Source organism: Haliaeetus albicilla, chromosome 11 (genome assembly GCF_947461875.1).
Source record: "Haliaeetus albicilla chromosome 11, bHalAlb1.1, whole genome shotgun sequence".
Lineage (NCBI taxonomy): Eukaryota > Metazoa > Chordata > Aves > Accipitriformes > Accipitridae > Haliaeetus > Haliaeetus albicilla.
In genome coordinates, this window is record NC_091493.1 from 10,751,245 (window position 1) to 10,774,300 (window position 23,056).

Sequence of the window (23,056 nt, forward strand, 5' to 3'; positions counted from 1 at the left end):
ATAATACTGCATGGGAGGATTCTAACTTGCTTCCCAGATCCTGTTTCCAACTTGATTTTACTTTCTTTTATTCCTACTGAACCCAGATATACTTCTGGTCACAGCTTTAAGTGGCAACTTTATACTGGTTGTTCACCATTAAATTGTGAACATGGGAAGTCTTGACATGGAACATCATAAAGATGTTCTCTGTGTTCCATACTTAAAATTCACCTCCCTCACTGCCGCCTCTGTGCTGGTTGTATTTCATAGCGCAAGCTATGGATCGCTCCACATACAACTAGGATACGAACTAAAGCTTTTAATAGCCTTGGAAACACAGCTATTTCAGAAAAATGCACTCAGTTCTGCCCCAAGGCAAACAATTCCCGGAAATTTGAGGGTTTTGCAGACCAGATAACATGGTGTCTCAAGCGTCAGCCTAGCCTGAAGTTTGTGGCAACTTTGAACTTACAAAAGCTTGTTCCTACATTATCTCTAGTGCACCTAAAGGAAGAAAGAGAGTTGTTAAGCTTCACAGCTTTCCACTTCAGTTAGGGGCAGAGAGCTCCTGGGTCATATTTCAGTCTGGAAAAAGTCTCTATAAAGCCTAAAAGATACCTTGCAAAGTTCCTGACACTTAAAAAGCAACCCTTGCCCACCATCAGCCCCCCAAAGCAGCTCTCAATCCTTCATCCAGCATTCTTAAGCATGCAGGAGTGCGAATCCTGTTAACGGTGACCGAGAAACATGGGTGGGGAGAACTCATGGATGCCAATGGGGAGAGAAAAAGCTTGGGAAGAAAGTGCATGCGTTTTCCCGATGTTCCATGTGACAGCGCTGCGCAGCTGGTGCCTATGTCACTTTTCAGCAGGCTGCGAGTAGGGGACAGCTTCTTTGGCAATACAGCCCTCGAAAAATGCATGCTAGAAGGTCCAGCTCTAACACCACAACAGTAACACACAGCCCACTAAAAGACAGTGGAACATACGGCTTAACGAGAAACAGTATTTACAAAGCAGGTGAGAAAAGACCTCTTTTCCTTCCTTTATGCTACATCTAGCTAAGTGCCGGCACAAAGCATCTACTTTGACCTGGTATCCAAGCAAAGCTAATCGAGTTCAACTATGAAGGCTCGTTAGCTAGAGCACTTGCTCTATAAAAAGCTAGTCCCAGCAGTCATCTCCTCCTAAAGAGGCTTCTTGGCAAAGTGGCATTTTTTCTCAGAGGAAGGTAAGAGGTACCACCTTCCCTCTGCTGCTTTTTTTGTTGTTTCTATGTTGTTGGGTGCCATGTAGTTACCAAGAACTGTTTTAGTAGGGAAAACTCAAAGTAAACTCTTGTTTTGCATTAAGTTGTCTATTGAGCGGTAAGTTTCTTGTTTTTCCCTTGACCTACCTTCATGCTGTCTCAAGACCTGTTTAATTATTTAAAAGTTGCTGTTATACAGCAATTCCAATTACTGAACTAATTCACAACTTACTGTTTAATTTATCTGCAAATGATGCTTGGTACATGGTTTAATTTTAACACTGGAAAAGGTGTAGGTTCATCACATGTCTTCATTCTGCCAAAAACCTACAAATATTACTTGGAGGAAAAAGCTTGTCACTAATTAAAAATCCTGTAATGGGCGGTAAGAGGAGTATTTCTACTGCTTGGTTTCTAACTGTTAGCTAAACGAGTTCCGAGATCCTGGAGCACCCAAGAGCTTTGATAATCCACTGGCAGCTGCAACAGCAACTGTACCTTGCCCAGAAACAACCAGTTCCTTATTTATTAGTGCAAATAAGGGAGTGGAGTCAAGCCCTGGTATGCCTCACCATCACCTCGCATCAGGAGACCATCAGCCTGTTAGTTCACTTCCCCCGTCACCCACTAACTCCCCCAGGATTTTATCACATTGGTCCTCCAAAACAAAACTGTAAATAAAAGTCACTGGATGCAGCACATTTTTGTCTTATCAGTAGTCGGAACAGCAAAGCATAGAAACAGTATTGCGTAAGTACCACCCTTTTTATTAATGATGACATCCCTTTTTACAGCTTACCCTGTGCTGTCAGAATAACAAGCCTTGCCCTGTGCCAGCTGCTACTTAAGGCTTCCGCTGGCTCCAGCTGCTGGGGCGCCGGCTGCCCGGGCGATGCACGTTGAAAAACTGCAGTGAATAGCTCTATGGACACAGACTTTATTATGCAGCGCTATCGTGGTAGCACACGCAACCGAACAAACCTGGTAGCGCAGCAGGTACAGCTATGGGACTCGAGCATGCCTCGTAGCTCTGGCCCAGGGCTAGCTGGTGAGCGTGTCAGGGAGACTCTATCTCGGTGGCCACTCTGCTTACTTGCAGGTCCAACAAATATTGCTGCCTCTCCAGCGACTGGCTGGCGGGAAGAAAAGGGCCAGTCCAGCTACATGGTGTCAAGAGGTTCCTCCCAGCATAGCTTCCTCCAGTTTCACACTAATTGTAAATAAAATAGGAAGGGGCACCAGACAGATCTCGCAACTGATTTGATTGGTGACTATGCAAGCGTGTCCTCCGTCCAGCGCTGGCTGCCCTGCTCAGAGGGACTGCCGGGCTATGGAGCCCTTCATGTGCTCCCAGTTGTTATAAAGAGCGTAGAGGCCGGTAAGTGTCAGACCTGCAATACCACCTCGTGCTATCCCACGCACTCCACCTGAAAAACAGATTAAAACCCATTAAAGTTACATCCAAGGAAATGATCAGCTACAGCAACTTCCAAGAAGCTGTTCAAATCCAGAGGCATCTTAATGAAACGGTTTTTCTTTTATGAATAACTTTCCAGAAAGGGTACCTGTGCTAATTCTACCCTGCCCTTAAATCTGCTGCCAGGCTCAAGAAAGGTCATTCCTGATCCTGATACTAATTCTGCTGGTATGACTTCCTCTCAAACTATTTTAGCACTATTGCCCGAGAGAACCACTACAGAACACTTGAAGCAAAGGTGGCTTTTCGTAAGTCCTACTTTATCTATTCCATCTGTCCTCAACACAGGTGTTTACAGACAGATATGATCTCTTCCTGCTTTAAGAACTCCTCCATTTAGGATTTCAGATGAGGAATAATAATAATAATGTTTGTCAGTTATGGTAACTAGGCTTGGGGGGGGAGGAGAAAGGGCAGGAGGGAAATAAGTGAACACAACAGCAGCTGATGTGGACATGACCTTGGGCTCCAGAGATTAATGAGGGCCATCACAGAGAACTTATCACTGCTTTTGTGTCTTTGGAATCTTAAAGCCTTTTGGAAAAAAAAAAAGTAGATGAAAGGGACCAACTGGCAAGAATTTACTAGGTCATACATCGAACAACTTTCTTTATTCTTACTATTATTAATATGCAAAATTATCATCTTGCAATGGCAAAAATTGAGTCCCACAGGTGATTTAAAAAAAAAAAATCTTTCTTTTTTTATTTTATATTTACTGCTCACTCAAGACTTGAAGCTTCTGCAAGTTGTGAAGGTAAAAATACAGGGCACGTTTGGCTACTACCAGAAGCCAGCACACCTGGCTGGAGCTGGGAGTCAGATGGCATCACAACTCCATTCCATCCATGTGAGGGCTGTGGTGTACAGGGACAGAAGTAGAAACTTCTGTTGCTTTTCCTAAACACCAAAATGCTTCTATTCCTCAGTAGTAGAAAGTACCTTGCTAAAGCTCCCAGAACATACTATAAATGTGCAGGAACACCTGAGAGTATGACCCTTAACACTAGGAAAACTTCACTGAGTTTGATTCTGCAATGTTTATCAATCCCAGCTGAAGCAAGTTAGATAATGTGTACAGTATATAGAACAAGGCCAGTTTCTGCTTACAGCTAGATAAAACCTGCCTGCTTTATTGGTAAAACTGACAGTGGAATTCAGGTTCCTCTAACTTGAAAAGAAATGCATCTCAGTAATCAGTGATTTTTTTTTTTTCCCATTGTGGTCATAAAGTTGTCTCACAGAATTGCATTTAGGCTTGTAGTGGGGCAAGAAGCTGTTGGTGTCAGCCAGACTGAGACTGCATTACCTGTGCTGCAAGATTAAACGGATTTCATTGGAGTTGTTAAACCTACTCACATTGTCCAGGCATGTAATGAAACCAAGAAGCTGCACAAGTTGGGCTTGGCACTAGAGGTCATGTCTAGCCATAGTTTCTACAAATTTCATTGCCAGACTAGCTGTGGTGATTCGAGAGGTTTTTGGACTGTAAGGCTGAGTTCACTGCCCTAACTGTTGAGAACTCAACAGCTCTAAGGAAAGCCATAATGTTTATGCACCTACGTGCCTAAATCAGGATTTAGGAATGCAGATGTAGACTTCTATTTTTGATAAGTCATCCTGAATTTGTTGCACAAAAAGCTTTTCACATGAAGGGGTTGCAGCTGGGTACACAGAACTAACCATGTGCAAGCAGCTTCTGGCAAAAAGCCACAGGTGAAATTTAAAGGACACTTTGTGCAAAACAAATATTTGAGATAATCTGTAAAAATGCTAACTCCTTGTTACTTTTGGGAAAAATGAATAAAACATTAGTGAGCCTGATTTTCCGCTATTTGTATTAGAAAGCAATTGCTTACAGAAGAAACCCCCAAAGAGGGCTCCTAACCATTATGGTATACAGGGAAATGCATGAAATGTGGAACATCCTCACAGAACGCAACACAGTACAGAGCTATGACTATTCCCATAGACTCCTCCCTCAGCCCCCAGGTTCAATTCCTCTCCTTTCCCCTTAAAATCCTATTCTTCCTATGGAAGAAAGGTAGGTTGAAGGCTGATCAAGTCTGGTTCCAGATTCTGTGAAGTCAGGATTGTACAAGAAAGTTACCTTCTTTAATTTGGATAGCTGAGCCACTTTCTAGCATCCATGCAGACTTAGACACAGCACTGCTAAGACATACTACTCCTAACACAAAAAATAATGATAATATTTTCATGTGCTGAGGTCAGCCAGGTGAGGTTGGCAGCTCTGAATCCACTTACAAAGTGCCAACCACCGGGCCTAAAGCAGTCTGTAGGTCTTGTGGACAACTTGGGGACTTTGCTGAAGAAGATGTTTCAGTGGAAGTCTGTTTAATGAACAGGCACTGCTTGTGCAGTCGGTATAGGTAAATTACTGAGTTAGAAAAAATCCAAGAAGAAAACATGCAAGAAATGTTTCTTACCAGGCTCCCTATGTTTCTGCTACAAAATTCTGCCAGTCATCTGTTTTGTAGCAGTTGCACCTGGTTTCTGAACTATCCACAGTAATTACAAAAAAAGGGAAAGAAAAAACTTTCCCTAACTGGTTAGATTTGCATTTGAGTAAGTATCTCCAAGTCTGTGGCAGGCATCAAACAGTAATGCACTGTAGAATGCAGCCCAGTTGCTGGGCAGGAAATGTTAAGCCCTCTGAGAAGATTACCTTGTTAAAAAAAAAAAAAAAAAAAAATTCTCCACTCCCATCCCAGCTGTGTTTGCATGATAGAACACATTCCCACCCCTCCTCTGCAATCACTCTCTGCAAGCCTCTGATACCAAATCTGCCTTGACAAACCCTCCTAGAAACATGGTCATAAGCCCCTAATCTTGCAAGTCTGAATAAGATAACTTAAAGTTCCAGCTGACAGACACTTCTGAAAGCAGGTATTTTGAGATCAAGCACCTTGCACAATAGTTGAGAACTGCTATGGGTTTCCAAAAATACATCTGATGTTCTCTATATGAGAATTTAGTCTCTGACGTTAGCTGCTGCACCCTTTCACCACAGAGTATTGTCCCTCTTCTATGCATTTAGAATAGGTTTTGGAGTATGCTATGCAATGACACACAGCATTCTAATAGTGCAGCTTTGCATTTCTTTATGGTATGATCCACTCCTAACACTGAATTTGACTCATATAGTAGGTAAAATCGTTATCTATATGGCATAACACGAGGGCAAAATCTTCCAGTTAGGACCTTAGTGTGTCTATTTTCAGAATGTGTTACTCTATCCTGGGATAGTTCCTGGGATCTTTAAAGCAAGAACCATCCAACAGCAAACATTAGAAATACCTTAACTGAAAAACCAGACATAGGTATTTATGCCAAACAAAAGAATTGTAATAGTTAAGTTGTGATTAGTTTTCTGTCTTCCAATCTCTCTCTCTGATATTCAGAATGCAAACAGTTTCTCCTCCTTTAGGGCTTCCAGGAACAAAAATATTTTTAAATGGTTTAAAGGGCTTGACTTTTCAAATGTACAAGGCAACCTCAGTTTTTCTCCAAATGCAAGAACAGTGGTAGCTAGCCAGACCCTCTGAACCATCAGGCAGACATTTGTTTGAACATCTGTGGGTGGTCTTATGTCAGTAGAAAATTCGAATAGTTTCCTCCTGCTGCTCCACAGGGGTCACTTTATGAAATCTTCTAAGTGTGGGCAAAGTCTGTGGGTACAGAAATTATTAAGGAAACTGATAAACTTCTTTTTGGAAACAAGATACATTCCAGAAAAGCATGTTCCACTTTCATACTGCTGCAGCTAAGACAGTATTGTAGTTAAAATACAGAAACAGCAAAGCTTGAGACAGGGAACACTTCCTGTACTTACTGTGGTATGAAGGCTAAATTAGAAAAACAGTAAGAATTTACAATTTAATTTAAAAGTATTAAAGCTGTTAAAATTACTTTGCAAACATTATTAACATTCCCTGTCTTCTCACTGAGTGAAAGCACCAGCACCTGACTAACAGGAGACTACTTCAGCTACAGGTCTCCTGCAGCACAGGGAACTTTAGTTCACTGATTCTACTTAGCAGAGCAGGGCAGAAGGCAGCACTGCTCTCAGTGGCCACACGTATTCTTAGATGTTAGCCCTCAAGTGACAAAGAAAGCCTCAACAAGCTATTACCTGTAGCACGTGCTTGTACTTTACCCTTATCTCTTCCTTATTTCAGACCTGAAACAAAATACTTTCACTAAATACCATTTGATTAATAGTCCTATAGAGTTGTTATGTTAAAAGCAGGTTTTGACAGAGGTTCTTAATTTCTAAAATGCCTGACAGCCCTGAATATCAAAATTCAGAAGCAAATCCTTTACTTCCTTTTCTCCAAATAATGCAGAAAAATAAGACATCCCAGGGCCATACCTGCAGCAGTCTGCAAAAACCTCCCACTCCTCACCAAACAGAAACAAGAAAAAAACCCTGCCTGCCCCCTCCCCTCATCCCAGACTGAGCCTAAAGGAAAGAGGCTTTTATAGCTCAAGAAGTAGTTAGCTAACACAGCTGCCCTGAACTCCTACCCGCTGAATGTCACAAAACCTATCTTTAGCTCTGGCCAGACTTTACGGCTAGCAATAAAGCATTTAGCCCTTCTTAATTAGTTCATAATGTATTGACTTTTCAGGGTTGTGTTCTGAGGTCTTAAAATGACAACTACTCCCTTCAGCTATTGCTAGCATGCAATTGCCTTCTTTTCAGATGCATACGATTTTATACCAAACTATGTAACACCTATTGTGCAAAAGGCATGAGATGCTCTATCTAGTATTGGGTTCCTACCGCACAGAAGTACACTAAACAAAATAATTTAGTTTGTCCAAAGCATTATTTTTGTTCCCGTTTTCCCTAACCTCAAGAGGGGAAAAAAAAATTATTTAAGAAAAAGAACATCTACAACCTGTGTAACCCTCAGATAAGAGGTAAAGGTTATTTAACTTTTTTGCTTACTGAAGCCTCTGTCAGGAATTTCAATGAGAAATTAATGGCTGTCACACTGGGTCAGACCAAAGTCCCCACCTAGCTCAGTATCTTTTTCCCGAGTGATCAATCCTGCATGCTTGAGGAGGACTGTAAGATCCTCAACCAGCTGTACCTTTGTGACATGATGACTGGAACAACGTGCACTTTCATGGTGGGAGGGAATAATAGTGACATAGTGCACAGTGACAATAATCTTTTTGATTTTTGCTACTTTCAGAAACTAATACAATTATGAAAAAACAAAATAAAGATGTTTGATTTAGAGAAGAGGTTGAAAACACATGCAAGAGGGCTAAATATTTGTTTGTTTTAAGATACGTTAGTATTTGCGCTTCGTAACATTTAACAGAAAAAACTTGGCATAACAGATCTCAATTTCTGCTTTTGCTTGAAATTGAAGAATAATCTCTTATTAAATGGAAAAGCTATCCTTGTGGACTTAGGATATTAGATTCCCTTTTAGCAAAACTTAAACAGGATTGGCTAAGTTGCAACATTTCTACTACATATGCCACTGGCAAAGGAACACAAAGGGGTTTTTTTCCCCTCCGTCACTCAACTTCTACCCAGAACATTCTGTTTAAGTTGTGAACTCAGAATGCAGCTTCCATAAAGCTGCAAGTCTAGTGTAACAAGTTAATACTGTACTTAGATTGCTACATTTGGGCTAAAATCTAATGAGTAATCTTGGTATTAAATTTCATTTCAAATAAATGCGAAAGCTAGACATCACTTTGGTCAAAGGGATCAACTAGTATGCTGTTTCAAACCTCCTCAAATCAGTTTTACCTTCAACTCAATTCAACATCTGTTAACTTAAGCCATACAGTATGCTGAGAAGGATTCCAGTTAACGCTTGATTTATAATGGCAAGTTAACAGTACCTGACTCACTCTGAGGAGGACCAGAAGTCTGGGGGTCTTAACTGCTTTAGTCACTTGCAGTGGGGAACTTTCAGTGACTAATGCCACTTCAGTGAACACAGGGGGGCTGAACTTCCACAGTGCTCACCTGCAGACTTTTTAATGCTCTTTTATCTTCTCTTACACGAGTTGTGTGTTAAGTAGCCTCGCACATAACTGCTCACAATCTAATGGCTCTAGAACGTGCGTATTTTGGAAAGCCTTTTTTGTTTGACTGCTGGCATTTTGGTAATGATTAACACGTCTACAAGGACAAATTGTGAAAACAGGGACCAGTCTGGGGCAAGAAATTTCAGCCTTCAAAAAGTCTTCCCACTTTTTTTTTTCCTGTTTACTCATCCCCCTTAGCAAAGGCTTAATTATTTGTTTCAGAAATTCAATCTAGGCTGTAGTGCAGTGTACACAAGAGTATTTTTCAGTGCAGCAGGGTTGCTGATGTGATTCTTCCATCAGTGCTATGTCTAAATATTAACCAGAAAGTCATAATAAAAAACCTGCCATACTTTATACAGTTTCTTCTTAAATATGTCCCTGATCTCTTTACAGAACAGGACTGATGGAAGCAGGAAATCTGAGTGTTTGAACAGCACTGCCTCGAAATCCGTACCCACCCTTTGTGGATTACAGAAAGCCTTGATTTGAAATGGCCTGTTTGTGGGAGTTTCCAGCCAACACTAAAATACAGGGATTCATAACAGAAATGTCCCTTTGTTAATGCCAACACAACATGGCATTCCATGTAACACAGGAAATGATTACAATCTTGAAATACGTCCCAGATGTGAACTGATCATTTGCATATGGTTTAAATATTCAAGGTTTTTTAGGTAAATATATATTGATGCTGGGTAAAGGCACAACTTAGAAGGAAGCTTTGCCATACAGAATTAGGAAGGGCATTCTGGCATAAGGTGACAGGAGAGGAAGCAAGAGGGACAGAGCATGAAAGAAAAAAAGGAAAATAAGATTGGAATTAATCTTTTCACTTCCAGAACTAATCCTTGACCTTTAAGGTCTGCTGTGCCACTCAAATTTTCTGCATATGGTGAAAAATGTATTTCTTTGGAGTTTCTACGCACTACAGTTCATATGCACAACACATACTTGAAATACAATACTGTAATGAATACAGACTTATTGACTACATTTACCTTTATCAGTGCTACTATTAGCTTGGTACATCCTTTATTACAAACAAAAGTCCCACTGTGCTCTGGTAAGAAAAATTTTTGTAGTGTCAGATGACTGTGCATGTGACTGGAGTAGTTACCCCATGGTTGCACTGCACCAAGAATTACACATAATGCCAGCTCTATACTTCTGAAAGGTAAGGGGGAAGCTTCTGCTGGAGCGTAGATGGCAGTTCTTCTTAATAACTTCCTACAGAAAACATTAGACTTCTATACTGCTACCCTATCCAGCTGTTGTTGGTGATCTGTTGTATTACTCGTGAAACCCCAAATAAGTAATTGATTACAAGAGAGCTATGTGCTCTTGCAAGGTTAAGTGCACAAGCTAATATTTATGAAGGCTGCTCAAGCCAATTATTTTTGGTTTCAAACAGTCTAGGCCAACAGGAAAATAAGACTTCTCAAACTGTTTTGCCCCATATATAAAGCTAGCCTTCAGGAACACTTCTAAGACACTGAGGCTCAGTTAGTTATGTAAAAGTACATAGGTTAATTCTAGAATTATCTCCTCAGTAAAATAGAGGTGAATCCTATAGCCAAACCTTTATCGAGGTACTTAAAACATATACATTTTTCCTGTGGTAATGTCCATCTGTGGTACCCAGCAGTCCTCTAAAAAAGATGATCCCCTCAATTGTTGAGCTTGGAATATGTGTTAAGAGGCATTCTGCTGATGAAGCTCAGACCCTCTCTTCTGCAAACAATTCACTACGCATCAGCAAACTAACCTTAAATCCATGCTGTTCTCAAATAACATTGTTTCTTGGTTTTGACCACTATGCAAAGACTAGAGTCCTACCACAAGACAACAGTTTCACAAACAGCTAAGTAATAACTTTATAAATATATCAGTTTCTTTATGTGTACAGCTTTTTTGCAGCTCCAGGTACTATCACATGAATCACTTGTAAGAAGTTTCATCTCGATGCAGTCAAACTGTGTTCTGTGTATTTCTCCCCTCCCCTGCCCCCTTCCACTTTGGAAGGTAGTTCCCATTTGCCTGCATCCACTCATGGACTGGAGAAACTATTGGTTTTATTCCTGCTATACCTGAAAAACATGGCTAAGAATGAGCTGGGTATGTATTTTATACAATCTCACTACAAATCTGAGTAAATATTTGAGTGTTTATTCAGTATGTAACAGACATAATTTGGCTTTCATGATTATTGTCCTGTGCAAGTTGGAAAGAATCCAATTTAATTCAGCTGGATATTTTTTTTTTAAGTGCAAGTTTTCCTTGAGTAGACTTAGCTGCGTGAAAAAAATGTGTGGGTTAGGGGATATTGAACTAATAGGTCTTCGTTCCTAGTGTACCATTTTTACACTACTGATTTTCAGAGCGGGACAGTATTTAGTAAAAGTAATGAGAATCCTAATAACTACCATAAAGCACAAGAAGAGGAAAACTAGAAACATTTTGTTACTTTACCAGTGCTTTTGTATAGCATTCCTGTCAAGGTTCCAGCAGCTATAGTGTTCAGGTCATCTTCTGCACCTCGTGTTTTTTCAATGATGACTCCGAATGCACTGTAAAGTAGAGCTGAGAAAGAAAAACATATTAAAAATTCAAGTTAAAACTCCCATTCTCTGAGACACAAGGCTTGGAATCCAGTCCCGGTGTAACTATTTAGACTATGCTTCTGAAGCACAGACTTTCTGTTTATTTAAAGGGGGGGGGAATCCTCTGCAAAATGCTGTCTTTTGTGTTTTTTTCCAGACCTATTTCTATTTTACAGATAATTTTAGTTCTCTAGCTACAGCTTGGTTATAAAGTAGCATTCTTCATGACATCTAGTACTGCCTCAAGACATGATAAATATGTGATATAAAGCACTGACTGAAGTTTAAGCCCATTTTGCTAGTTCAAATTTGTTTAAAAAACTTTTGAGGGTTTAACTTTGTAGTGGCAGGCTTTATACTGTCTTCTGTGGATTGCATGAAACTAAACAACACTTTCTAGGTAGTAGAGAAAATTGTTGCCCACGTGTGACTGAGATGAAATGCAAGTTAAGTGCAGCATTCAGATCATGTTATCAAGGGCTGAAGTACATTGGGCTGCATTTCCCGTATAAACGAGTATTAGATTGCTTTGGATTTGACATTTACAGCTGCTTCACCTCTGCCTGGATATAAAAACTTTGTCCCCAGAGGGCCTTTTGCTTTGGGAGAACTTTGGGGACTATCCTGGAAAGGACCAGAAAGAGAAATGCATGGGCTTTTAGTATGGATGCATATATCATCTATGCATTTTGATGAAGGGAGAAGGCACCCCCATCCTCACCCCTCATGCTATAATCACATTTCATGCTGACAAAGAACAGTAGAGTGTGTCATCATTTTAAAGTGAAAAAGACACCATGCCACTTTAATTCATCCCTTGTCCTCCAAGAATTTGAAATCTTTACTTCTGCTAAAAAGCATGTAAATACTTCATAAGCAACCATATTAATGCTGATGAGTTGAACAGTAGCATCTCTCTCCATTCAGCATAGGCAATGGTATTTTACCTTGTCTTAGTAGCACATAGTATTAACAATGAGGGGAAGGAAAAGCTGAATTCAACATCTAAAAAAACACAGATGTTGCTACCTCTGTTTAGGAACAAAATGAGAAAAATTGTCGGTAGTGACAAAAGGAATCTCTGAGGTACAGAAATGCTGCACAAGTGAATTAAGAGGCAAAAATACCTCAGCTCCTTGAAAGGAACTTCTCTGGTACCTAGGACAAGGCAGAGCTATACCAAATCACAAAATAACAAGTTCTGCGTAGCTCTGTGGCTTGGGAGGCCATATTTTATAAGAGAAATAACAGTTTGTTACTGGAATGCACAAACATTTTCTTGAGTAATCTTTCTTCAAACACAGCTGAAAAAACCTGTTAATGTGTCACTTAACCTGGAACCTTGAACTGCAGTGTGCCTGCATCTCAGTTTTCAGACGTTTCGATTAGATGTGGAATAGAAAATAAGAAAAACAAAACAAACATCCCACCACAAAACTCACTAGGCAATATGCATCTCTTATGAAAAGTGCCATTCTCACTGTAGTTCAGAAGCCCATCTCTAACCATGGCCTCTATATTATACGTCAAAAGCTGATGTCTGAGTTAAATGGCAGACTAATCTACTCTTTAGAAATAAGACTGAAACAAAATGTAATAAATGCAACTTAGCCTATGCTTTGATGCATTTTTCAAAATTCAAATATATGTAGACTGGGTTAAAGTATGATGTAATCTCTTGTTTTAAATATTGCTAATTTCTGTTATCACTTCATGGGGCAATGAGTTCCATCATTAATCTTCTTCAAAATAACTTCAACAGCTTTGGATTTCTCCTTTCAAACTGAGCACCCTTTGGTCTTTTAAGATTGGGGCGGGGGGGAACCAAAGAACTTGTATTCTCTAGGGCATTAGTTATTCCACTGACTTTTATGAAATCACCTGAAGTTGTTTTTCTGAGGCAACTGCTGTGATTTTATTTCCTAGCCCCCTCCCCACCCAAATCTCAGTTCACAGAAGTTTCTTTTTCATACATCAGGCTTTTGAGCATTTTCTTTTCTCTTTTTTCCTAACCTGTATTAGTTATAAGCAACATTTAGATTTAAAGTGGGTAGTATCATATGTGATTTTTCTAGCTAAGCTACCATCATAAAAGGATAAGTCTTTGTAGTCACTATCACATTTCTTCTACAGATAAAATTTTGTTGACTCTTTAGCTGGAAACAGACATCAGGCAGTTGCTCACACGACCACTGAGTCTTTTAGGTTATTGAAGTTATTTCTGAAATATTCAATTACATTTTTTGACTTAAGTTGTGATTTAACTGGAATTTATTAACAAGTAAGCATTACCTATAACTTTCAGTTATTCCTGCTATTCTATAGCTAGAGTTCTTGTTCGTAATATACTAAAAATTTTGGTTTCTAATTACAGGCTTTTGGCTACTTATGCTTCAAATTCTACTTTAGCCTTTAATTTCCTTTTCAATGTTTACTGAAATGCCCTCATGTCCCAAAGAAAAACAAACCTGCAGTTCTTCCTGATGGATTTCATAATGAAAATTTAGAGAATACACTTTCCCATCAAACAGTTACATGTTTAAATTGCTTTCCCTACAAAATAATGAGTTTACTTACCCAGAGATCCCAGAGTGTTAGCCCATAACGCTCCTTGCCTTGTCACCATATTTAGAATTCTATAAAGGAGTTAAAAAGGTATTAAAACCTTTAGCTCTCCGTGTTTACATTGACGCAGTGTTTATGATAGGTGTAATATGTTTACAACTATACATTTGATTAATAAAACTGGAATAATGAACCAAAAGCCCTTCAAAACAAACCAGTGAGGAAAAGCACACAGCTTGGTAATACATAATCTCCTTCATCACACATACTACAAATAGTAATGCAAGCAATACTGAAGGCAAATATTTAGTCCTGTCAAGTCTTAAGAAAATCTTTCTCTCTTTTCAAGTCAAACTTGCCCCTTACCAAGAATCCAATCTCTTCCCTTCAAATGACTTTCTAACCCTAGCTGATAAATGTTCCTTACATGGTGACTACACATAGCTACTGAGAATGACTGATATGCTTATGCTGACCTAACTGGGTAAAAGACCTCCAAGAAGACTAGAGTGCTCTTCTAGAAGGTGCAAGCAATACAGGGACCATGTGTCAGGGAGCATGGTGACACCTGAACAAATGGTGTAGGTATTAAAAGCAAGTCTGAACTAAAGCAAGTCAGGAAGAAAAGAGGCAATCTTTTGCACTTCCATTTGTCAAACTTAGCGCCCAACAAAAGGTCAAGTACCCAGAGTATTTCTGTATGTGTGCTTCCAGACTAGCACTAAAGAGGGAAAGCAAATCTTTAGCGCACTCTCAGGGAAGCACAATGTCACTTCTTTTTGGCATCAGCTGTCTCCAGAACGGTGACAACAGCAGCCAGAAGAAATGACTGATCTTTATCTCCCAGCAGTGTAACACTATCACAGGCACAGTACTGCTCTGGACAGCTGACTACCACTGGAACTTAGTTTATCATTTAAAGCAATGAAAGTGTCACACATTATGTTCCTTCTGATTTATTTTCCACTACTTTTCCTTTTCAATAATTTTCATTAGGAGACACAGGCCATTAATGAATATGGTTAGGTATTGAATTAAACAATAATGGAAAACTTCATTTTGAAACAAGAGAAAAAAATCCAAGAGGCTAGGGTGTTGACAATCTCCCCCTAATTACAACCCCCATCCCCATCAATTCTGAATTGATGAGAAAATTCATAATTTTCATAACCATGACATACTGTGAGATGTTTGATGATGGGGATTAACAGCAAAATTCAAATTCATAAAAAAAAAAATAAAATCTGTGTATACTAAGGATAAATTTGAAGGAAATCTAGCTAGGCAAGTCTCTTCCCTGCACCTGATTAGGAAAACGTGGAATTTAATACACAGTTTCAAGGTGATGACCTTCAGCAGGCCTTTTCCCTTGAAGGGCAAGTACTAACAGCAGCATGAGCACTGACTGCCACCTGCTGGACTCGACCCATCAAAGTCCACTCAACATGTTTTTGTGACTCGGCTCATTCCAAATACATAAAGTACAACTCTGTTCATCTAGGACGTACAACTCTGTTCATCTAGGACGTTATGGAAGAGTCATAATTATAATGGGGAATATTTTGGTTCTAGCTGTAAATCTAAAGATGGTAAAAAAGGGGATGAAGAATACAGAAACAGAATTTAAAAAGGAGCAGAGCCAGTACAAACTATCCTAGGAAATACTAAATTCCTCCTCTAAAACTCCCTTTTTCCAAAGTATTGTGGGAGTGAAAATGTTTTCCCCCAGTTATTCCACTCCTCTAGTTTGCTATGTCTCCTTCACAGGCACTTAAGTTTTCTTATAGTTACGTCTAAACTACCAATAATTCTAGGAGAAGCATACTGCTGGAAAAAAATGTGTTCCTATCTTTACTGCGTTCTTTCAAATAATCAGGTAAGGTAAAAATACGGGAATACCATGCGTATTCGTGGACGCTGTAATCCATAACAACTTCCACCATGCAACACTTGCTCAGCAGCACGTACGAATGTCATCCCTAATGCAAATCCAGGCAGGCCCAGCTTCTGCATTTTAATCTCTTCCTGGTTTTGAAAAGTTTGGGAAAGAAGAGAGAACTCGCTCTCAGCTAAGTGACAGCAAAAAATAGCTCAAAGCAAACTGTGCTGCTTCTGGGAATACTTCAACATATAAAAACACTGTTTTGACTTCGAAGTAGATTTCTAGTAAATACCAAAGTAGTAATTTATTCTCAAATATTTAAGGTAAGTCAGAGGACACACCAGTTGTCACTAAATGAAAAGCAAAAAGCTTGAACTGAACATCCTTATAACTAAAAACATTTCATAAGCTGATGAAGACAAACACTGACTCTTGTTTGTCCCCACTAAAGACACAAAAATACATTTATTTTTGCAGTATATTCGGATCTAACCTTGTACAAGCTGGAAGAAGCAACTCTGTCACTGAGGTGTACTCTTTGGGGGGATTAAACACTTACTGTACATTTCTAGGTTTTGACCACGCCATATTCTGCGTCTCCTTCAAGCCAAGTCGCAAACCATTCAGTGCACCAAATGCTGCCCCTAGTTAGCATAATATCAGTTATTACTTTTTAAGAAGAAAAGGAACAAAAAGAACAATACTAGAAACAAATACTGAGAATAGACTTCAGTGTATAGACTGAAGTCAAATAGCTGTTTATTTAAGAACAGGACATTTACAGTCTCGTCAATTACTGTAGTACATAGGTGTTACCTGGACAGCTGGGAAAAGTGAAAAACACAACCACCTACCTGTCATACAACATCCTCCAATGGTAAAAAAGGCCAGCTCAAATCTGCCTCGAGTTTTGTTGGCTCCTGTGGGCAAGATAAACTCATCTGTATCCTGGGGGAAAACAAAACAAAACCAACAAATGCTTTTGTATTTTCCAAGTGTACCTGCTTCAAAATGTATGCCATAATAAATTTTTTTCTTTAATCCATACAATGAACTAAAGAAAAGACATTTACAACCAGTGTTTCTGTAAAACTGTTGTCCACACTAGCACAGAAATGGAATATGCTATGTGTATACTTTAATATGAATGAAAAAAGACTTTAAAAAGATAAACTGATCAAGAGCTTTTTTTTTCCCCCATCTGTCCTAACTTTTTATAAATTACATCGGGCAGCCACGGAACTCATATTGTGTGGGTGGTTGTTGGTTTTTTTTAAATGACTATTTGCTTAATTATCTATTACAGCTTCCAGCAGGCAATACAAGACTTGCTGCTCTCTAAAAATCTTCCTGGTGTCTGACTGTGCAGCACTGTTTCCTCACTGAGCAACCTATACTTATGCAGCAATGCATTAAGTTTTTCCACTACTCTGGCACTAAAGAAAAACTGCCTTTGTACCGAAAGAAGTATTTCCTTGCACTGAAATAAGTGACCTATTTTGAAGACATGAAAAAGCATGGAATGCATTCAAAACTAGTGATTATCAGGCACGAAATATGCAAGGTTGGTAGTTTTTTACTTGTCCATCTTTCTCCGACAGGGACAGGCTTGTGTTCTCGTAAATCAGATTGGTCCAAAAAGCTAAAGAAATGGGCTGATAACTAGCATGTGTGTAGAGATAAGGTGGGCCAAAGCACTTTTTCAATATGAGACATTGCCAAGATGCACACGTGTTGATAAGGTGCTAAAATGGTAAGATCGCCCTTTCTGCTTCTGTGCTCTCCAGTCATAATATTATTCACCCCCCATTTAACTGATATATGACCACAACAACTGCAGGCTCAAGTAATTGCATTGTAAGGGGTCTTCTTAGTCCATACTTGCCACTAAACATGGACAGCAATACATAAAAAATATACAACTTCTAAAATTGTGAATACTTTATCAGTTAACTGAACTTATATTATGGTTTCTATTTTCCCTGTAACTAGGTATTTGGAGAAATTCAGTGCATACATTAGTTAGCAGTTTCTTAAGAGTTTTCACTATTGTCCAGAAAGTCAAGATGAAGCATTCACCCTCTGTATGTAACCTCTATGTTTCTACAGAGACAACAACCTAGGAAGCCTATCCTCTAGGTTTGTGACAAAGGCTGGCATGCTATTTTATAATGGATACCTGCTGAAGGTAACAAAAGCATTGCAGAAAACACATTGGTTTGTGCCTGCATTAATGGACTAACATAGAAAGTGGGTTTTAAAGTCACGAGTACCGCTGTAGCATTCGTTATTATGGTAAGGCCAGGATCAAAATGTAAGATTCTCAACAATAAGGCCGACTTTCTCTCTGCATCCTGAAAGCAAACTGATGATCTTTAAATACAGGAGACCCTCACCCCTCCACACACACCTTCACAGACAAACCAATTTTAAAGGCTAATAATGTAAGTTCTTGTATTTTAAAATATTAGCTATGTCTTTTTCTTTCAATTTTTAGAATCACAGAATGGTTAAGGTTGCAAGGGACCTGCAGAGACTGTTTAGTGCAACCCCCCTGCTCAAAGCAGGGTCAGCACTAGCTGGTTGCTCAGGACCACACCCGGGTTTTGCGCATCTCCAAGGATGGAGACTCCACAGCTTGCCTGGGCAATTTGTTCAAGTAAAAAAAAAAATTCTCACATTTAAATGGAATTCCCTTTTATTTCAATGTACTTGCTAGTGCTAAACATAAAGAGCAGTGAAGTGTTACAACACAAACCGTAGCCTCTAGTGTTATGTCAATAGGTATTTTTAGAACTGTTTTGCAAGTTAGTCATGAGGCTAATGCCAATACCTTCTCTTCTTCTAAAGCAAGCTTTTTAAAAAAAAATAAAAATAAATCTATCAGTATATACAAGCTTTGTTCCAAAAATTCTGTTGTACCATTTTTAACACCAGCATGTTCCCAGATATACTGTACTAACTAAACAAGACAACTTTAGAGGGTATTTTCAGAAGAGGTCTAAATAATCACTTAGCATTTTTTTCGACCACTCAACAACAGTAGGTAAGATAATCATGCTAGTGAATCCACTTCGAACAGAGGCACATCCCCTGCTTCCCACCATTGTGGGAACGTTATGCTGTAATCTTGACTACAACAGCTTCTCGTGAAAGAGAAATATAAAAAACAGCCCCCAGAACTGCATTCATAGCTTTCCACTTACAAAAGCAGCAGTGACCCAGTGTACCATGAAATAAAAGGTACACAGATTAGCAGATACAACTGTTGACCTTCAGTGCTACTTCTGCAAAATTTAATGTTCTATATAGATAATATTAACTAAATAAAATCATTAAGACATACATCCTTATTGGATTAACTTTAACCTTTTCAGCTGTAGTTAATATTGCTGATAAAGGAAAACATTATAGGATTTTAAATTATTTTATTTTCCTTAGGGTGGCCTACAGGCCATCCTGTTAGGTTAACTAGTATTAAGCTGTGTAAGTACAACAGCTACGTTATTCTGTAGAATAAAAGGGAAAGCTCTACTTCACGACAGTCTCTCTTCAGCTGGGAAATGACATAAGGAAAGTGGTGTGAAATTTGCTGCTGCTGTGATGACAGCACAGATGATGACAAAGCCTGTATCAGGTCTAGGGTTTGGTTGAACACATCTGTAAACCGACTGAACTCATCACAGTACAAAAAGCTAATCCATCAAGAGTGGAGAGTTTCTGGCTGCTCTTACTGATTGGAGGGGCTCAGTGGAGGGTGTGACAAATGCCAGAACTTGTGCAAGGGTGCATTGGGGCTGTATGCCTCAGAGTAGGGAGGGAGACCTCCTCTTTTCAATAGCGGCAGGCTTATATTGACACAACAGTCTTACTTATGCTCTGTATTAAGACTGGTTTTCTTCTCCTTGATGCCATGGCGCAGCAAGCTTTTATTAGGAACAATACTAAAAAAAATCGTTCCTTTCAACTGCTCATCAGTTCGAGAGTCCAGTACACACTGCACAGCACTGCAGGGTTTTTGAGGTCTTCACATATGACCTCATATACAAACAAAGGAATCGAGTTCAACACAATAAAAACAGGCCGCCTCCTCACCTGTACTAGATACCTGGGGTCCAAGTTTAAATACGGTGACAAAGGACTCATTCCGGTTACTGAAAGGAAAAAACAATGGAGTACTTTAACACCAGTTTCTGCGGTAACAATTCCACACTCGGTAAGTAAGAAGGGGCCAGGCCCGGTGCGCGGAAGCAGCGGACGTTCCGCCGTGAAGACACGCGGCGGGGACCGATCCCTGCCCGGCCCGGCCCGGCCCGGCCCGGCCCCCCCGGCAGGAGGAAGCGCTGCGCCGCGGCCTCCCGCGGCCCCGGCCCGTTGCCGGGGCGGGCCCTCGGCCCCTCACCGGCCGCGCTCCGCCGGCCCGGCCCGCCCCGGCCCGGCCCTCTGCCCCGGCCGCGCCAGGCCGATTTCCGAGAGCGGTGGTGCTGCCGCCCCCGGGCCCGCAGGGATCGATCGATCGGCCGCCCGGCCCGGCCCGGCCCGGCCCGGCCCTGCCCCGCGGACGGGAAGCGGATACCGCCTTCCCGGCGCCGCCGCACGGCCTCGCCGGCCGCCCCCTGCCGCGCCGGTACTCACGTGGCACCCCGGCCAGGTCGGCGTGGGAGTACCCCACGCCGCCGGCCCCGAAGAGGCCGCCGAGGCCCGTGCCCTTGGAGTTGCCGCCGCCCTCCATGGCGCCGCCGGGCCCCGCGCCCGCCGCCGCAGCCACGACCGCCGCGCGCCGCCGTAAAGCGCGCCGCGCGCCGCACTGCTTTCCGGCCCGCGCGCCCGCCGCCGGAGGGGGAGGAGCGGGTCGCCATGGTGAGAGGGGTGAGGCGGGCGGGGAGCCATTTTGCTGCGAGCGGCGGCGGCGGCAGCCCCCGGTCCCCCTCGCTGCACGCGGCTCGGCCCCGGCCCCACCGCTCCTTCCGCGCCCTCCCGCCGAGGCCGCGGCCGGCGGGACGAGCCCGGCGCCGCGGGGCCGGAGGATGCGGAGGGGCAGAGCCGCCGCCGCCGCATCGTCGCGCCGTCCCCGGGGGGCGGCTGCCGCCTGGCCCCGGCGGCTGCTGGCGGGCCCGCGCGGCTGAGGCGGGCTGGGCGGGCGGAGGCGGGCCCGCCGAGGATGAGTGCGGGCTGCGGGCGGGACCCCCCTCGGAAGAGAGCCCGGCCGAGCACCGCCAGCCCCGGCGGCGGCTCCCAGGGAGAGCGCTCGCCGTCGCCGCCGCTCGGTCCCCGCCAGGAGGGTGGTCCCGGGGGCGGCAGCTCCGGCGGCGGCAGCCCCGCCATCGCCGTGGGGAACAAAGGTTTGTACCGGCCGGGGCTGCGCCCTCCCCGGGGCAGGGGGAGCGCCCGGGCGAGCGCCGGGGCCGGGCGCGGAAGGGGGTTCGCCGGGGTTCGCCGGTGTCCGCGTCGCGGCGGCGCCCGTCCGCCCGCCCGTCCCCCGCCTTCGGCGGTTTCGAGGTGCCGGGGGACGGGCCGGCTCTGCCCGCAGAGCCTGGGCAGTGCTGAACTTGCCCAAGCCGGGCCGGAGCGCTGCTCGGCGGCCCCCGCCGCCCCGTCCCGCCCCCGCGGGAGCCGCTGCCGCGCCTGGGGCTCGGTGGGAGGAGGCGGCCGGGCCGGGGGCTCCGCCGAGTTGCGGTGTCCTTCTCTGCCCCTTACTGCGTCTCTGCTGTGCTTCTCTTCGCGTGATAACGCCGGAGGGAGGGAGGGCAGCGTTAAATGGTGAGAGGCCGGTTGTGCCGGTGCACGTAGCCTCCCCGGAGCTGGCTTTCAATGTCGGGCTTGAATCGTCCCTAGCTTGGCTTCCCGGAGCCAGCGTGTCCCGTGTACCCGAGCCTGGTGGTGTGGGGCAGTGCGTGTTGATTGCCTTTGGAGGCGGCTTTGGGTACGGGATCGTTATCCCGGCTTTGTGCCTGATCCTTTACAAACTTTCGGTAACAGTGCAACCGTCCAAGTGAGGTGTGAGCCGCTAAAGGTAGCGTGTCTCGCATGTGAGAGAAGTCCTTGCTGCAAGAGAAATGACGTTCAGCGGGGTATTGTGCCCGGCTATCACGGCAGGGAGAGCTAAGGGTGATGACAGGAAGGGTGATGGGCTAAGGGTGATGGGCATGTGGCTGCAGGCCTGGAGTGCTGCTTGTCGTGTGGGGTGCTCCTCCTGCTGTGTAACAGAGCTGCGTAGGAAAAAGTTCCCGCGTGGCTTCCTTAGGTTATTTTTATTTGGAGCTAACGCTGTCAAAATAAAATTTTAATGCACAATAAAGCACCTATTTCAGGAATAGAAAGGAATGCAGGGAAGGGGAAAAAAAAAAAAACCACAACAACAAAAACCCGAACAGATTTGCTGTGGTCTTTGGTTGATGAGTTAAACCTCAGTCACCAGTAACTAAGAGGCAACTTTGAGTAGGTAATAGTTTGAAGTTATATGTATGCATTCCTACAGAGTGGTAAATAAGAATCTTCTAAAAATTCAGTTGTTTTCCTCAGTGACAGATTCTGAAGAATGGTTTGTTTTATGGGAATGATTTGGGGAATCTTGAATAGAAATTTAGAGACCACTTTAAAAAAAATTACACCGAAGTCTGGTTTTGTTTATAGTGAATGTCAGCATGTGTTGTCTTTTTGTTGCCTCTTATGTTTATACCACCTTATTTGCAGCAAAAAGAGATGTTAGCAGTATTAAGGAAAATGATGTGTGTTACATTGGTTATAGGGATTAAATGGCTAGTCAGATGTGAAAGTTCAGACCAAAGCCGTTTTGTTCTGTTCTGATGCTGCTGCTTTCATTTCTGTTTATTGCGCCAATGAATAAGTATTCCTTCCTCAGTGCAAGTTTATACCTCGAGAGGTAGTCAGCTGCCTTTGAAGAGGTTTTATTCGTCCCATGTTTTAACATGTCTCTTCAGGTTTTTTTTCTGGCTGCTTCTTTTCCCCTTTCCTGTAGGCAATTTGGGTTAACACTTCAAATACAAGAAGGTGAATTTTGGTAAACAGAATGACTAATAGACTTTGGTTTTAGTGAATTATTAGAAATAAAAAATTTTTAGCTCATAAAATCCATCAAGCTGTTATTTTTGTCTCAGTGGGGTGAAGCTGAGTGTTTGTTGAAGAATTGTATGGCTGAGGGTGGCACAGGTATTCTTGTGTTTGTAATCTATATAAGGCTTGGCATTACTCCCTGGT

General features: G+C 42.4%; 2 protein-coding genes and 1 non-coding gene across 3 annotated transcripts in view; 1 reads left to right on the plus strand and 2 right to left on the minus strand.

Annotated features, from left to right (window-relative positions):
• Positions 1-1,976: 1,976 nt before the first annotated feature.
• Positions 1,977-20,634, minus strand: LOC104321128 (mitochondrial import inner membrane translocase subunit Tim23). The gene is made up of 7 exons (XM_069796136.1): positions 20,474-20,634; positions 19,934-19,992; positions 16,693-16,786; positions 16,398-16,482; positions 13,969-14,027; positions 11,261-11,371; positions 1,977-2,657 (listed from the first exon to the last, which is right to left on the minus strand). The coding sequence occupies exons 1-7, from the start codon at positions 20,568-20,570 to the stop codon at positions 2,542-2,544; spliced, it is 621 nt and encodes a 206-aa protein (XP_069652237.1). The 5' UTR covers positions 20,571-20,634; the 3' UTR covers positions 1,977-2,541.
• Positions 14,656-14,858, minus strand: LOC138687950 (small nucleolar RNA SNORA74). Its single transcript, XR_011326996.1, has one exon. It is a non-coding gene; the product is annotated as a small nucleolar RNA SNORA74 (small nucleolar RNA).
• Positions 20,635-20,710: 76 nt separating the features above from the next.
• PARG (poly(ADP-ribose) glycohydrolase) overlaps positions 20,711-23,056 on the plus strand; it is a 70,484-nt gene continuing 68,138 nt past the window's right edge. Inside the window, exon 1 of the mRNA XM_069797627.1 lies at positions 20,711-21,180. Within this exon, the coding sequence (XP_069653728.1) occupies positions 21,000-21,180 (181 nt within the window). The 5' untranslated portion in view covers positions 20,711-20,999. The remainder of the gene's footprint in view (positions 21,181-23,056) is intronic.